Source organism: Ranitomeya imitator, chromosome 6, assembly GCF_032444005.1.
Source record: "Ranitomeya imitator isolate aRanImi1 chromosome 6, aRanImi1.pri, whole genome shotgun sequence".
NCBI lineage: Eukaryota > Metazoa > Chordata > Amphibia > Anura > Dendrobatidae > Ranitomeya > Ranitomeya imitator.
This window is the reverse complement of record NC_091287.1, coordinates 349,339,311-349,355,003: the sequence shown is the minus strand read 5'-3', so window position 1 is coordinate 349,355,003 and position 15,693 is coordinate 349,339,311. Positions and strand designations below refer to the sequence as shown.

At 43.9% G+C, this 15,693-nt stretch overlaps 1 protein-coding gene across 1 annotated transcript in view; it reads left to right on the top strand.

Moving 5' to 3' along the window:
• The window catches only part of LOC138643385 (1,25-dihydroxyvitamin D(3) 24-hydroxylase, mitochondrial-like), a 71,587-nt gene extending 57,046 nt beyond the window's left edge, over positions 1-14,541 (top strand). Inside the window, exons 11-12 of the mRNA XM_069732303.1 lie at positions 7,375-7,572; positions 14,428-14,541. Of these exons, the coding sequence (XP_069588404.1) occupies positions 7,375-7,572; positions 14,428-14,541 (312 nt within the window). The remainder of the gene's footprint in view (positions 1-7,374; positions 7,573-14,427) is intronic.
• The last annotated feature ends 1,152 nt before the right edge of the window (positions 14,542-15,693 follow it).

Here is a 15,693-nt window from a genome sequence, read left to right as displayed (position 1 = left end):
GGACCTTAACAGGGTCCATCTCGATAGTAGAAGGGGAAAAAATGAAACCCAAAAATGAAACCTTCTGAACACCAAAGAGACACTTTGACCCCTTCACAAACAAAGAATTCGCACGTAGGACCTGGAACACCATTCTGACCTGCTTCACGTGAGACTCCCAATCATCCGAGAAGACCAAAATATCATCCAAGTATACAATCAGGTATTTATCCAGGTACTCTCGGAAGATGTCATGCATAAAGGACTGAAACACTGATGGAGCATTAGAAAGCCCAAATGGCATAACCAGGTACTCAAAATGGCCCTCGGGCGTATTAAATGCTGTTTTCCATTCATCGCCCTGTTTAATATGCACAAGATTATACGCACCACGAAGATCTATCTTGGTGAACCAACTAGCCCCCTTAATCCGAGCAAACAAATCAGACAGCAGCGGCAAGGGGTCCTGAAATTTGACCGTGATTTTATTTAGAAGGCGGTAATCAACACAAGGTCTCAGCGAACCATCCTTCTTGGCCACAAAAAAGAACCCTGCTCCCAATGGTGACGACGATGGGCGAATATGACCCTTCTCCAAGGATTCCTTTACGTAACTCCGCATAGCGGCGTGCTCAGGCACAGACAAATTAAACAGTCGACCTTTAGGAAACTTACTACCAGGAATCAAATCAATAGCACAACCGCAATCCCTATGCGGAGGTAGGGCACTGGACTTGGGCTCATCAAATACATCCCGGTAATCCGACAAGAACTCTGGGACCTCAGAAGGGGTGGATGATGAAATAGACAGAAATTGAACATCACCATGTACCCCCTGACAACCCCAGCTGGACACAGACATTGATTTCCAATCCAATACTGGGTTATGGACTTGTAGCCATGGCAACCCCAACACGACCACATCATGCAGATTATGCAACACCAAAAAGCGGATATCCTCCTGATGTGCAGGAGCCATGCACATGGTCAGCTGGGTCCAATACTGAGGCTTATTCTTGGCCAAAGGCGTAGCATCAATTCCTCTCAATGGAATAGGATACTGCAAGGGCTCCAAGAAAAACCCACAGCGCCTAGCAAACTCCAAGTCCATCAAATTCAGGGCAGCGCCTGAATCCACAAATGCCATGACAGAATAGGATGACAAAGAGCAAATCAAAGTAACGGACAAAAGAAATTTCAACTGTACCGTACCAATGGTGGCAGACCTAGCGAACCGCTTAGTGCGCTTAGGACAATCGGAGATGGCATGAGTGGAATCACCACAGTAAAAACACAGCCCATACTGACGTCTGTGTTCTTGCCGTTCAGCTCTGGTCAAAGTCCTATTGCACTGCATAGGCTCAGATTTATGCTCAGATAATACCGCCAAATGGTGCACAGATTTACGCTCACGCAAGCGTCGACCGATCTGAATGGCCAAAGACATAGACTCATTCAGACCAGCAGGCATAGGAAATCCCACCATGACATCCTTAAGGGCTTCAGAGAGACCCTTTCTAAAAATTGCTGCCAGCGCACATTCATTCCATTGAGTGAGCACAGACCACTTCCTAAACTTCTGACAATATATCTCGACCTCATTCTGACCCTGACACAGAGCCAGCAAATTTTTCTCTGCCTGATCCACTGAATTAGGTTCATTTTAAAGCAATCCGAGCGCCAGAAAAAACGCATCAATATTACATAATGCAGAATCTTCTGGCGCAAGGGAAAATGCCCAGTCTTGAGGGTCGCCACGTAATAAAGAAATAATGATCTTAACTTGTTGAACTGGGTCACCAGAGGAGCGGGGTTTCAAAGCCAGAAACAGTTTACAATTATTTTTAAAACTCAGAAACTTAGCTCTATCTCCAGAAAACAAATCAGGAATAGGAATTCTTGGTTCTAACATAGAATTCTGAACCACAAAGTCTTGAATATTTTGTACTCTTGCAGTGAGATGATCCACACAAGAAGACAGACCTTTAATGTCCATCACTACACCTGTGTCCTGAACCACCCAAATGTCTAGGGGAAAAGAAAGACAAAACACAGTGCAGAGAAAAAAAAATGGTCTCAGAACTTCTCTTTTCCCTCTATTGAGAAGCATTAGTACTTTGGGCCTCCAGTACTGTTATGAACTGGTGATTCAGAACCACAATGGACCTAGTGATTAAGAGCACACAAAGTGACCTGATAGTTACTAATAACATAGGACGAGCTCTGAGACGTGGGAACTCTGCTGACCGCAATCCCTAATCCTATCATACCACACTAGAGGTAGCCGTGGAGCGCTCCTGACCAGACCTAGGCGCCTCGGGCACAGCCTGAGAAACTGGCTAGCCCTGAAGATAGAAAAATAAGCCTACCTTGCCTCAGAGAAATTCCCCAAAGGAAAAGGCAGCCCCCCACATATAATGACTGTGAGTAAAGATGAAAATACAAACACAGAGATTAAATAGATTTTAGCAAAGTGAGGCCCGACTTACTGAATAGACCGAGGATAGGAAAGATAGCTTTGCGGTCAGCACAAAAACCTACAAACAACCACGCAGAGGACGCAAAAAGACCCTCCGCACCGACTAACGGTACGGAGGTGCTCCCTCTGCGTCTCAGAGCTTCCAGCAAGCAAGAAAAAACAATATAGCAAGCTGGACAGAAAATATAGCAAACAAAAGTAACACAAGCAAAACTTAGCTTATGCAGGGCAGACAGGCCACAAGAACGATCCAGGAGAGAGCAAGACCAATACTGGAACATTGACTGGAGGCCAGGAACAAAGAATTAGGTGGAATTAAATAGAGCAGCACCTAACGACTTAACCTCGTCACCTGAGGAAGGAAACTCAGAAGCCGCAGCCCCACTCACATCCACCAGAGGAAGCTCATAGACAGAACCAGCCGAAGTACCACTCATGACCACAGGAGGGAGATTGACCACAGAATTCACAACAGCTCACCACACCTCTAGATAAGTTCCTTAGGGGGTCTACTTTCCAAAATGGTGTCAGTTGCGGGCGGTTTCAATGTTTAGGCACATCAGGGGCTCTCCAAACGCAACATGGTGTCCCATCTCAATTCCAGTCAATTTTGCATTGAAAAGTCAAACGGCGCTCCTTTGCTTCCGAGCTCTGTCATGCGCCCAAACAGTGGTTTACCCCCACATATGGGGTATCGGTGTACTCAGGACAAATTGTACAACAACTTTTGGGGTCCATTTTCTCCTGTTACTCTTGGTAAAATAAAACAAATTGGAGCTGAAGTAATTTTTTTGTGAAAAAAGTTAAATGTTCATTTTTATTTAAACATTCCAAAAATTCCTGTGAAGCACCAGAAGGGTTAATAAACTTCTTGAGTATGGTTTTCAGCACCATAAGGGGTGCAGTTTAGAATGGTGTCACACTTGGGTATTTTCTATCATATAGACCCCTCAAAATGACTTCAAATGAGATGTGGTCCCTGAAAAAAAATGGTGTTGTAAAAATGAGAAATTGCTGGTCAACTTTTAACCCTTATAACTCCCTAAAATAAAAATGTTGGTTCCAAAATTGTGCTGATGTAAAGTAGACATGTGAGAAATGTTACTTACTAAGTATTTTGTGTGACATATCTCTGTCATTTAATTGCATAAAAATTCAAATTTTGAAAATTGCGAAATTTTCATAATTTTCGCCAAATTTCCAATTTTTTCACAAATAAATGCAGGTACTATCAAAGAATTTTTATGACTATCATTAAGTACAATATGTCACGAGAAAACAATGTCAGAAACCCTGGGATCCGTTGAAGCGTTCCAGAGTTATAACCTCATATATATATATATCTCAAATATGCACTCCTCCCATTGACCTTGCAGGTGGCGGTAATCATCTCTACCTGCCCATAAATTGTAGGTTTAGCCCGAAGTGACATGTTTTGTCCATAGTTGTAGGCTGGTGGCCCAAAAGTGGCATGTATGGTAGTGTAGGACCCATCAGAGGGAGATCACCTTGCCGTGGTTGATGGGCACACATGAATTGGCCAATTTATGCGCTAAGAATCTTCATTTCATCTATAGCTGTAGGTTTTATGAAAAAAAAAATTTAACCTTTTTTTTATGAAAAATATTTTTGAGAAGTATAATTCATATTGAATATTTGTCTGTGTTTTCACATGGCCTAGATTCATGTACGTGTGCTGCTGTGTTTTTCTTTATCTATCTATCTATCTATCTATCTATCTATCTATCTATCTATCTATCTATCTATATATATATATGTATGTATATATCTGGATTAAATTTGGGACAAATTTCCTGACATTCTCTGGTCCATGCAAATTCAAACAATTTGGAATTTGAATCACAATGAACAAAAAGAAAGAGTACCTGATGACAAAGACAGCAGCTACAAGAGCGTGGGCTAATTACATCAGGTGCGGCCATGGGGATTTCCCCATAATGCCTTGCAGCTTTTACAGCACATGGTATACCCCTTTCTGACCTCGGACGGGATAGTACGTCCGAGGTCAAATCCCCTGCTTTGATTCAGGGCTCCGCGGTGAGCCCGCATCAAAGCCGGGACATGTCAGCTGTTTTGAACAGCTGACATGTGCCCGCAATAGGTGCGGGCAAAATCGCGATCTGCCCGCACCTATTAACTAGTTAAATGCCGCTGTCAATCGCAGACAGCGGCATTTAACTACCGCATCCGGCCGGGCGGCCGGAAATGACGTCATCGCCGACCCCCGTCACATGATCGGGGGTCGGCGATGCATCTCCATTGTAACCATAGAGGTCCTTGAGACCTCTATGGTTACTGATGACCGGTGGCTGTGAGCGCCACCCTGTGGTCGGCGCTCACAGCACACCTCCATTTCTGCTACATAGCAGCGATCAGCAGATCGCTGCTATGTAGCAGAGCCGATCGCGTTGTGCCTGCTTCTAGCCTCCCATGGAGGCTATTGAAGCATGGCAAAAGTTAAAAAAAAATGTTAAAAAAAATGTGAAAAAAAAAAAAAAAATACAAGTTTAAATCAAATCTACACATATTTGGTATTGCCGCGCTCAGAATCGCCCGATCTATCAATTAAAAAAAAGCATTAACCTGATCGCTAAACGGCGTAGCGAGAAAAAAATTCGAAACGCCAGAATTACGTTTTTTAGGTCGCCGCGACATTGCATTAAAATGCAATAACGGGCGATCAAAAGAACGTATCTGCACCAAAATGCTATCATTAAAAACATCATCTCGGCACGCAAAAAATAAGCCCTCAACGGACCCCAGATCACGAAAAATGGAGACGCTACGAGAATCGGAAAATGGCGCAATTTTTTTTTTTTTTTTTAGCAAAGTTTGGAATTTTTTTTCACCACTTAGATAAAAAATAACCTAGTCATGTTAGGTGTCTATGAACTCGTAGTGACCTGGAGAATCATAATGTCAGGTCAGTTTTAGCATTTAGTGAACCTAGCAAAAAAGCCAAACAAAAAACAAGTGTGGGATTGCACTTTTTTTGCAATTTCACCGCACTTGGAATTTTTTTCCCGTTTTCTAGTACACGACATGCTAAAACCAATGATGTCGTTCAAAAGTACAACTCGTCCCGCAAAAAATAAGCCCTCACATGGCCAAATTCACGGAAAAATAAAAAAGTTATGGCTCTGGGAAGGAGGGGAGTGAAAAACGAACACGGAAAAATGAAAAATCCCATGGTCATGAAGGGGTTAATATTAAGGGAGATATGAGGTGCGTTCTCAGCCCGGGTCCACCATGCAGAGATGGAACCTGCTGCTAAGTAATGGCGGAACAAGATGGCGGATGAACGCTCGTGCACACATGGGTCAGACTTCACCCAGTGTGAATGGAAACGAACTCTGTTGTGTCACAGAGTCACTAAAGGTATGGTGTGCCCTGTTAGCAGTCACAGGGTGCAGCCAGTAGACGCTGGTGGGATCCCTATGATTCACCCCCACTATACTGGTGATTGGACTCACTCTGACCCTCTGTGGCTTTTGAGCCCATGCCTGAGGTCACCTCGAGTTAGATACTGAGTCCAAGCGGGAATTCCCTACCTACACTGACTGGTGGAAAAACGCGGCTGTGCCGCCTAGATATGGTGCTGACAGTTTGCTCCACTCACCCTAATACCCAAACAGCAAACAAAGGGAGGGGGATCATTGAGGAGCTTTCACCAGTGTCATACACACAGCACTCACACACCTAGTCAGGTTTATACTAGAGCATGGCCGAGCTGCCATGCGAGCCTTTGATAGATGTAACCTTCCAAGGACCCTCCTAGTGTCCAATCAGAGCCGCTACAGGACCTGAGCATGTGTCCACTGACCTCCAATGAGAGGTCGTCCCATAGGCATGCTCAGCAGATGAAAAATGGGACTTAGTCCCTGGAACGTCTGCTCGCCGCTGATCAATGCTAGTTACAAAGGCTGAACCTGGGACGACAGCGGTAACCAGACGCACAGTATCAGCTTGAGCCAGACGCTGGGACCGACGTCTCTGCTGAGTAGACTCCACTGCGGCTGGGGAAGAATGGGAGGCTGCAAAGGACATGGTTCGAGATTACTCCTGTGCAGCGGTGGGAACTCGACACCTAACACACAGTCCATAAAGATAATCACAGTCACCATGAATGATGATGCCTGTGCAAGTATCACCAATTTAGGATTTTACAGGCTAGGCATAGGAAGTCAAAGCATATAGCTTGTTACATATAGGAATAGAAAAATGTCTGATCTGACTGTGGCATACTTCTGCAGTGCTGAAGCACATTGAAAATGGGACTGGTGGCCTCAGTTTCCTGAAATAATCCAAATATTCAAGTGGCAGGGTGGTGCTGTCCCATTATAGTCAGTATGGCAGGGAACTGATTGATCTTTGATACACAACACCTTAACAACATAATTTTTTCATATACTGCAATTTGGTATGTGCAATAAACTGTATAGGAATGGTTTTTCCATCTGTGAACCCACATCTAAAGTTTCAAAAGGAAAGGAATAGTGGGCACTAAGGAGAAGGAAGTGAAATCGAAGAGATAGATAGATAGATAGATAGATAGATAGATAGATAGATAGATAGATAGATAGATAGATAGATATTGAAACAGGATTGTGACACAGCACTATGTAATAACTACTCACAATGGGTGCTAGGGCTTCAGGCAAATGTCCAATTTGTTCCATAATATAAGTCATACAGAAGGAAGCACTTTCTGTTCATAGAATCTTTCTCATGCCTTGAGAAAGGTTCTATCAACTAAAACGTTGCCATTTGGGCTTAATAAAGTCATAGACAGACAGACAGACAGACAGACAGATAGATAGATAGATAGATAGATAGATATAGGTTCCCTGTATATTGAGTAAACTTTTCAGTTGATGTTGCTCTATTATACCTAGACTATTGCAATGATTAACTTTCATTCAATGGCGTGGAATGAGGACTACTTTCCTGATGCTCAACTGTACAAACCTGAAAGATGGATGAAACCAAGATCCACAGTAAATCCATTTGCAAGTACACCTTTTGGTATTGGAAAAAGAATGTGCATAGGACGACGGCTGGCAGAATTACAACTTCAGCTGACTCTTTGTTGGGTAACATGATTTTTTATTCTTTTCTTTTTAGTACTACATTATTGTTTTCAAATACAGGACAATTAAAATATAGGAAATATTCAAATATTTTTCTAAGGAAATTATGGTTTTGAAGCAATTACTAATATGTAAATATTACAGTTTGTGAAGACCACTCTTTACAGACTGCTCAGCATTTCTGTTCTCAAAATGGTAGATGATGGAAAGTAATGTGACCAGATCTGTCAATCAGTATTTGAAAGAAAGCTTTCCCAAACGCAGTGGTTTTCAACTGAAGGAGACTGATGGATAGATCTGGTCATTTGAATCTCCATCAGCAGTCATTATGGGAATATCAGAGGAAATTGGTCCCACTGTACACCTGTATTACTTACAGTACATTGGTTTGGAGAAGATGCTTAAAACCTACAAAGAGACGTAAATGTGAAAGCTGAAAAGATGCCCAGAAAAAGCCGGCGCATTTTTTTTGAATGATTGTCAGTGTTTTTGCATGAAAAAATGCTAGTGTATTATGCATTGAAGTTAACAAAATGTCTGGAAAATCTATATATGTAAAAATGAGTGTATGTGTATGTATGTGTGTGTGTGTGTGTGTGTGTGTGTGTATATCGACGATGATGTTATAATGGTTGCCATGGTGATGATTATATCATAAAGGTTGCCATGGCAAAGATAATCTCATAATGGTTGCCATGGCAATGATAATGTGATGTCATAATGGTTGCCATGGCAACAATGATGTCATAAAAGAGTGTAATGGTGATGGCTATGTCATAAGTCATAATGGTTGCCATGGTGACGATGTCATAATGGTTGCCATGGCAAAGATGATGTCATAATGGGTATATGGGCACAGAACTATGGGATGGAGGATGTGTGATGGGTATATGTGCAAGGGACTATGGGATGGAGGATGTGTATGACAGGAATATGGGCATGGGACTATGGGATGGAGGCTATGCATGATGGGAATATGGGCACAGGACTATGGGATGGATGATATGTATGATGGGTGTGTGATGGCTATATGGGCACAGGACTATGGGATGGAGGATATGTGATGGGTATATGGGCACGGGACAATGCTATGGAGGATGTGTATGATGGTATATGAGCAGGAGACTATGGGATGGAGGATATGTATGATGGGTATATGGGCACGGGACTATGGGATGGAGGATAATCATTATAATTTTCTATACCTAACCACATTTAGTTACTATGACCGGGCAACGCTAGGCTCTTCAGCTAGTGATAGTATAAAGATGAAAAATGCTGAAAAAAATGCAAAGTTGTCTTATGATTAAAAATGGACATTTTTAACTACTGGAAAAAGATACAATGTGAGCAAACCCTATGAATACACTGTCATGGTCTTTGTCAAATGCAATTGTTGCTCAACTATTTGAAAATAATGGAAAAAACTAATAAAACTACTAGATTATACAGGGATCTATAAATGTTCTACAATGTGAACAGCAGGTGAAGATTTGTTTTTCCTGGGATTTGGATGTTTTGCCCTGAGCAGTTTGCCCCCAGCAGTTTGCCCCCAGCAGTTTGCCCCTGGGAGCATTTCGCCCCCGAACATTTCGTCCCCAGCATTGTCCCCCAGGATGTTTCACCCCCACACATTTCACCCCCAGCAGTTTGCCCCCAGCAGTTCTCCCCTGGGTACATTTTGCCCCCGCACATTTCGTCCCCAGCAGTTCACCCCCAGCAGTTCGCCCCTGGGTACATTTCACCCCCCGCACATTTCGCCCCCAGCAGTTCGCCCCTGGGTACATTTCGCCCCCGCACATTTCGTCCCCAGCATTTGGCCCCCGGATGTTTCGCCCCCAGCAGTTCACCCCCGGATGTTTGTACCCTTGTGGTTCATAAATTCCTGTTCATCATCAATGTTTCGCCCCCAGGAGTTCACCCCGGGCAGTTCACCCCCAAATGTTTGTACCCTTGTGGTTCTTTAATTCCTGTCTGTCAGCAATGTTTCGCCCCCAAATGATTGTACCCTTGTGGTTCATGAATTCCTGTCCATCAATTTTTTCGCCCCAGTCAGTTTGCCCCCGGATGCTTGTACCCTTGTGATTCATGAATTCCCGTCCAACATCAATGTTTCGTCCCCAGCAGAACGCCCCCGGCAGTTCACCCCCGAATGTTCGTCCCCTTGTGGTTCTTGAATTCCTGTCTGTCATCAATGTTTTGTCCCCGGCAGTTCGCCCCCCAGATGTTTGTACCCTTGTGGTTCATGAATTCCTGTCCATCATCAATTGTTCGCCCCCATCAGTTTGCCCCCGGATGTTTGTACCTGTCACAGATCACACCATGACTGTCACCAATATGTCACGATCGGGGTGACCTTTGGGCAGCTCATGGCTATGACACGTGCAGGGGGGCTTATCTTAGTTATCCCTCCACTGCTCAAATGTGACGAAAACACACACAAGTCTATTGACCTCTTCGTTTACCGCAGGGGCTTATTTTAGTTATCCCACTGCTCCTACAATATAACACGAACTGCAGAGATTTATGTATATCCCACTTTACAGTTCCGTGTGAGAACTTGCAGCTCTCTGGTGCCCCCTTGCCCTCAGGTCAGGTTAGGTACTGCACCTGGGGTAACTAGTCGCCAGAAAGCCTGCCTGCTAGGTACTGGCTATTGGGCACGCTGCAGTAAGGTGATATAACTATTTCCACTCAGGCAGGAACAATAATTATCAACGCCGCCATCGCTACAATGACTCCCAAAAGCACAGTACACGGTATGCTGCCACCAGCTTCGATTAACGGGTCCAAAGCTAACCCAAGACAGTAGCGTAATTCCCTTCCAGAGACTGAGGGTACATTTTAGAGCAGGAGAACAAAACTAGTAATTTAAATATTTTACTCCGAAAGATTAGGCAGTGTTTATAAAAAGGTTACAAGGATGTTACAATAAGAGACAAATGAAAGTATGTACAAAGAAATTAAAAAATAACATGGATTAAAGAAGAAAGATAAAGCTCACATGTATTCAGATCATTTCAGGCAAAACCATGCTGGTAGGCGGAGCCCCAACTGTCCCAGTGCATCAGGAGGTCTGGATAGGAACAGCTCCTCAGGCATAACTGAAGGCTGGGTTAAGTGGAGTCCCTTACACCTGCAGCCTGGTGACATCACTAAAGGGGCTGGTTTCCTGGGACCCTCCCCTCTCCTCAGACATACAGATTTCAACAGCAATTCTTATAATTGTCATATCTTCGCTGGAGAATCTGGCAGAGTCATAACACACACCTCATCCATCTTGTATTAAAATTGGCTTTCCATTGTTACCAAATTCGGGCTAGTTGGGACACATGGTTCCGGAGAAATCCGTACTTTGTACCTGTTGGGATTAGAAGCTAATGCTTACAGTGTTTGGCAGATCTACTGATGGACGTTAGCAATATGTACTTATTATTTTCCTAGCCCAAATCGTTGGCCCAATATCTTACTATATTAGAACAAAGAACCTCCTGTCTTAAGAGAGATATCAGACCAGTTTTAGCTGGTACAATTGTCTATTGCAGCTACAGAGGTCGTAAAAATTCTTTTGGTGGGAGGGAATGAGGGATTTGGGATCCATACACACACACATTTCAGCAAGCAGAAACACAGACAGAAGGGGGGGTCAGAGTCCACGGTGTGCTAACAGGGAAAACTAATAATCATATTACATTTTATACATTATCGTGACTCTCCACACAGGTCGGGACCTCAGCAAAAGGGAGAGAAGTAATTTTTATTTTCTGATGAGCAAACTCTGAACAACATTGCCTGTTTGGGGTTGGTGTGGTTGAACCCGAGCAGGCAATGTTTGATACAAACCCTGAACTTTCCAGATCGGGTTTGCTCATCACTAGATACAGTATGATATGTAATGGATGACAAAAAGAAGCCATTAAGTGTAACACCACTAGTACATGACAGTAAAATGATGGTCACTTGTCTTAGATCAGGGATGTCAAACTCATATTCACCAAGGGCCACACCAATTTAATGGTTGTCCCCAAAGGGCCATTTGTTGCTGAAAGACCAAATGCACACAACTGAGTCCCATCCAGAACATGCATTTCTCTGCACAGAGCAGTGCATGCCCTTGTATAAGGCATGCCACGGTGGATCAGCTATTTGCCAGGCACATCTTCCCTGGATCTCACTGAAATCATAGAGAGCTATGGCTGCAGCTTACACTTGTTATTGTTGTTGGTGCTGAAAGTTGCCGATAAATCTGAGGAATGGATACCTATAGAAAAACGGATCCTGAAGTGAGAATACCACTTTTATCTGCTGCTCCATTCTTTTGTATACTGGCAGAGTGTTCTGTGAGGGCTAATCCAAAAACCCCCATCTGAAGACCTGATAAAGAGGTTCTGTAGAAGCTGGTTAACCACCACTTTAGTTCAGCAAAGCCAATATCTCAGTTCTGCAGAGATGGTTGGTGGGATTAACCCTGTAGTCAGTCAACAATCCCCCTGCTTCCATACACAGCCTGCATTAAAGGGGTATTCTCATGCCGAACAGCAAAATCAAAATAAGGCTGCATGCTTCAGCAATCATGTTGCAGTAAGCATGCTGCCGATCTTCCCCTCCTGGTACTTACCTAGAGGTCTTCTGTTCATCTTTGCCTAATCTTCTCCTGGCTGTGTGGGCTGGCAATGGCCATGCTGGATCCGGAGGCCGCCATGAGTCTTGGTGACAGGAGATGGAAGAAAAAGCTGGTCCTAGGAGCGCAGAAAAAAGGACTCTGAGACCAGGTTGAGTTGAGCCACAATGCGTTTCAACGGCATACACCGTCTTCTTCAGGTGGGTCACCTGAGGAAGACGGTGTATGCCATTGAAACGCGTTGTGGCTCAACTCAACCTGGTGTCAGAGTCCTTTTTTCTGCGCTCCTAGGACCGGCTTTTTCTTCTATAACCAGTTATTATATCCTCAATTGGGGGTGCCCGGCTGGAGCTGCGGGGACTCGGCTGTCTAGCTTCCCCTTTCTGGGACTACTGCCAGCGCTCTACTTACAAACCGCCAACTATTGATCTATATATGCAATTCCCTGGTGACAGGAGAGGCATCATGCCCCCTGGATTGACTGATGAATAGGGCAGCAGTGACGTCATGTCAGTGAGCGGACTGGAGACATTCAGCCTCACTGCTGCGGCATTCATCATGCTTCTTGGATCAGTGATCCAGGGAAGATGAAAAGACAGCCAGAAGCAGGAGAAGACATCACGGGGAACTGCTAGACTGCACTCCATGACCCAAGGAGCTGCAGCTGCGACTGATAAGTATGTCCATTTTTTTTTGTTCTAGGGAGATACTACTCCTTTAAGGCCAGCCAGAAGAGACACTGGGTGAGCTGCAGAAAAGGCAGCCACAGGAATCCCCAGCAATTGGGGTCCTGTATATTTTACCCCCAGGTATGTTCATCCCTTGATGTTTTGATCCCTGCATGTTGACCCCAAAATTTGAGGGTGAAACATCTGGGGTCAAAATGTTAGGTGCAAAACATAAGATGGCGACACATCCAGGGACAAAATGCTGTAGGAGAAACATTCGGGGGTGAACTGCTGGGGGCAAACTGCTGGGGGCGAAACATTGATGACGGATGGGAATTCTTGAACCACAAGGGTACAAACATTTGGTAGTGAACTGCCCGGGGTGAACTGCTGGGGGCGAAACATTGATGACGGACGGGAATTCATGAACCACAAGGGTACAAATATCCAGGGGTGAACTGCCGGGGGCAAACTTCTTGGGGCAAAACATTGATGATAGAAAGGAATTCATGAACCACAAGGGTACAAACGTCTGGGGGCGAACTGCTGGGGGCAAAACATCCAGGGGTCCAGGGGCCAAATGCTGGGGACGAAATGTGCGGGGGTGAAATGTACCCAGTTGCGAACTGCTGGGGTCAAACTGCTGGGGGTGAAATGTGCGGGGGTGAAATGTGCGGGGGCAAAACATCCCGGGGCCAAATGCCTGGGACGAAATGTGCGGGGGCAAAATATACCCAGGGACAAACTGCTGGGGGCGAACTGCTGGGGGCAAACTGCTGGGGGTGAACTGCTGGGGGCGAACTGCTGGGGGTGAAATGTGCAGGGGTGAAACATCCTGGAAGCCAAAGCTGGGGACGAAATGTGCGGGGGCGAAATGTACCCAGGGGCGAACTGCTGGGGGCGAACTGCTGGGGGCGAAACATCCTAGAACCGTTTTTCCTAACCCCTGTGGCCCTGTACCTCCTTTATTCTAAAATTGAAATCAATGTTCTTCACTTGATTTCCAAAAGGCATTCAGTTCTTATTCCTATCTTTTTTGCAAACATTTTTTACACTGACTGGGTGGAAAAAAGAGAGTTACATACTGTATTCTGCATTGTTTCTGTCTATAAGGCAGTAAAAATTGCATTACCTTTCCAAATAGTAGGATCCAAGTGAGGTTTCCCCTTGTGGAGAGTGACATGCCTGGTCTAGCAGACCAGAGGAAGGCTTATAAGCCATGCAATGTTCCACTAAGAAATTAAATATGGAAATTACCTCTTCAAAGAGGAAGAGGTCTAGAACTCTACTGCCACCTATTGGAAGTAGCAAATCTAAAAGTCAATATCGACCCTTTAATGAGCCTCGCTACATGACTTAGAATAAAAGTCAAACAGTAATTGTTACCATGAAAGCTAACTAAAAAAAGCCATGTTCTTTGAACAACATCAAGATAAAACATTTGTTAAATAGTAAGCTTCAATATTTACTGTGTTGTGAAACAAGAAATGACTACAAAGTCTCTAGTTATCTATAGATACCTAAAAAAAATGTATTTCCTTCATTTAAAAGGTTTATTTTTTATCTCAGATTTTACAGAACTTTCATATAAGCACCACTGATATGGAACCAGTGAAGGCCATTGCCTCAGGAACGATGATTCCTACGCGGAAACTGCCTGTGGTTTTTAAGAAACGATATTGACCTGAGGATAACGTGCATTTGTACTTGCTGATTGCTGCTGTTTAAAACATACTAATTCAGCCCTGTGATCAGTGTAAGGCCGGGTGCCCACGATCTGGAACTAACAGCGCTTTGGATGCAGTGCGTGTTCGTTGCGTCCAAAGCACTGTCTTGTCTTCTATTGAACGCAGGTAAATCTACATGTGTTCACTGAACTGTGCGGATTTACTGCATCCAATACAATACATTCTATGTATGGAAAGAAGCATCACATGTCAGTCTCTGCGGATGTTCCGCAGGCGTCCCTGGATGCATAGTAGACATCTGATTTCATGAAATACCATCCACTATGCTGTCACAGCTGGCTGCATAAATAGGCAGAGTCAAACCCGCAGCAGTTCCTGATCGTGGGCACCTACCCTCAATGCTTTGCCTGTCACAGACTGTGTCCGTTTCTTTTACGATGAAAAGATGTCTAGTTTTTTTGATTACTTCTGAATGTTTTATCTTGCTTTTTTCATTGTACTGTATTATAATAATTATTATTAGAGGCTTTTAGCTTGGGAAAAAAGTAAAGTATGATAGAGATGAAAGCAATTATCCTACTGGCTGTGTTAATGCTTTAAAATATACAGAAACAATTTTTCCGGTCTCTAGACAAATTTCTGCAGCAACTTTATATGACTGCAAATTAGCAAATTATGACAGCGTGCAATGCACACACTGTCAAGACTATCCAGTATTGAGAGAAGAATTGGGCAGTCACATGACATAAGGGGTGTTTGCAATTCATGTAATCTTCAATTTTACACCTCTTTGCTCCTACTTTCCACCTCATTCCTTTCATAATAAAACACACAATAATCACACCACACTTAAATTGGATTAATTAGCCACAACAGCCTTTTATTAACATTTATTATAAAACCAATTAAAACAACTTTCCAGAAGGGGTGGTCCTCGAAGCCCCAAATCTATAAAGTGCAGGTTTAATAAGCCAACCTTAGCCCAAGGTCGTGTCTTACCTCTAGCCGCTATGCTCCAGCTCAGAGGCACCTATTAACCAACTTGGCCAATATCTAAAACTGTTCACCACAGGTCCCCTTTAATGCCTTCCAAGGGATTATTTAAACACCTGTACACTTGAAGCCACCCAGGGGGGTCCAGAACCTC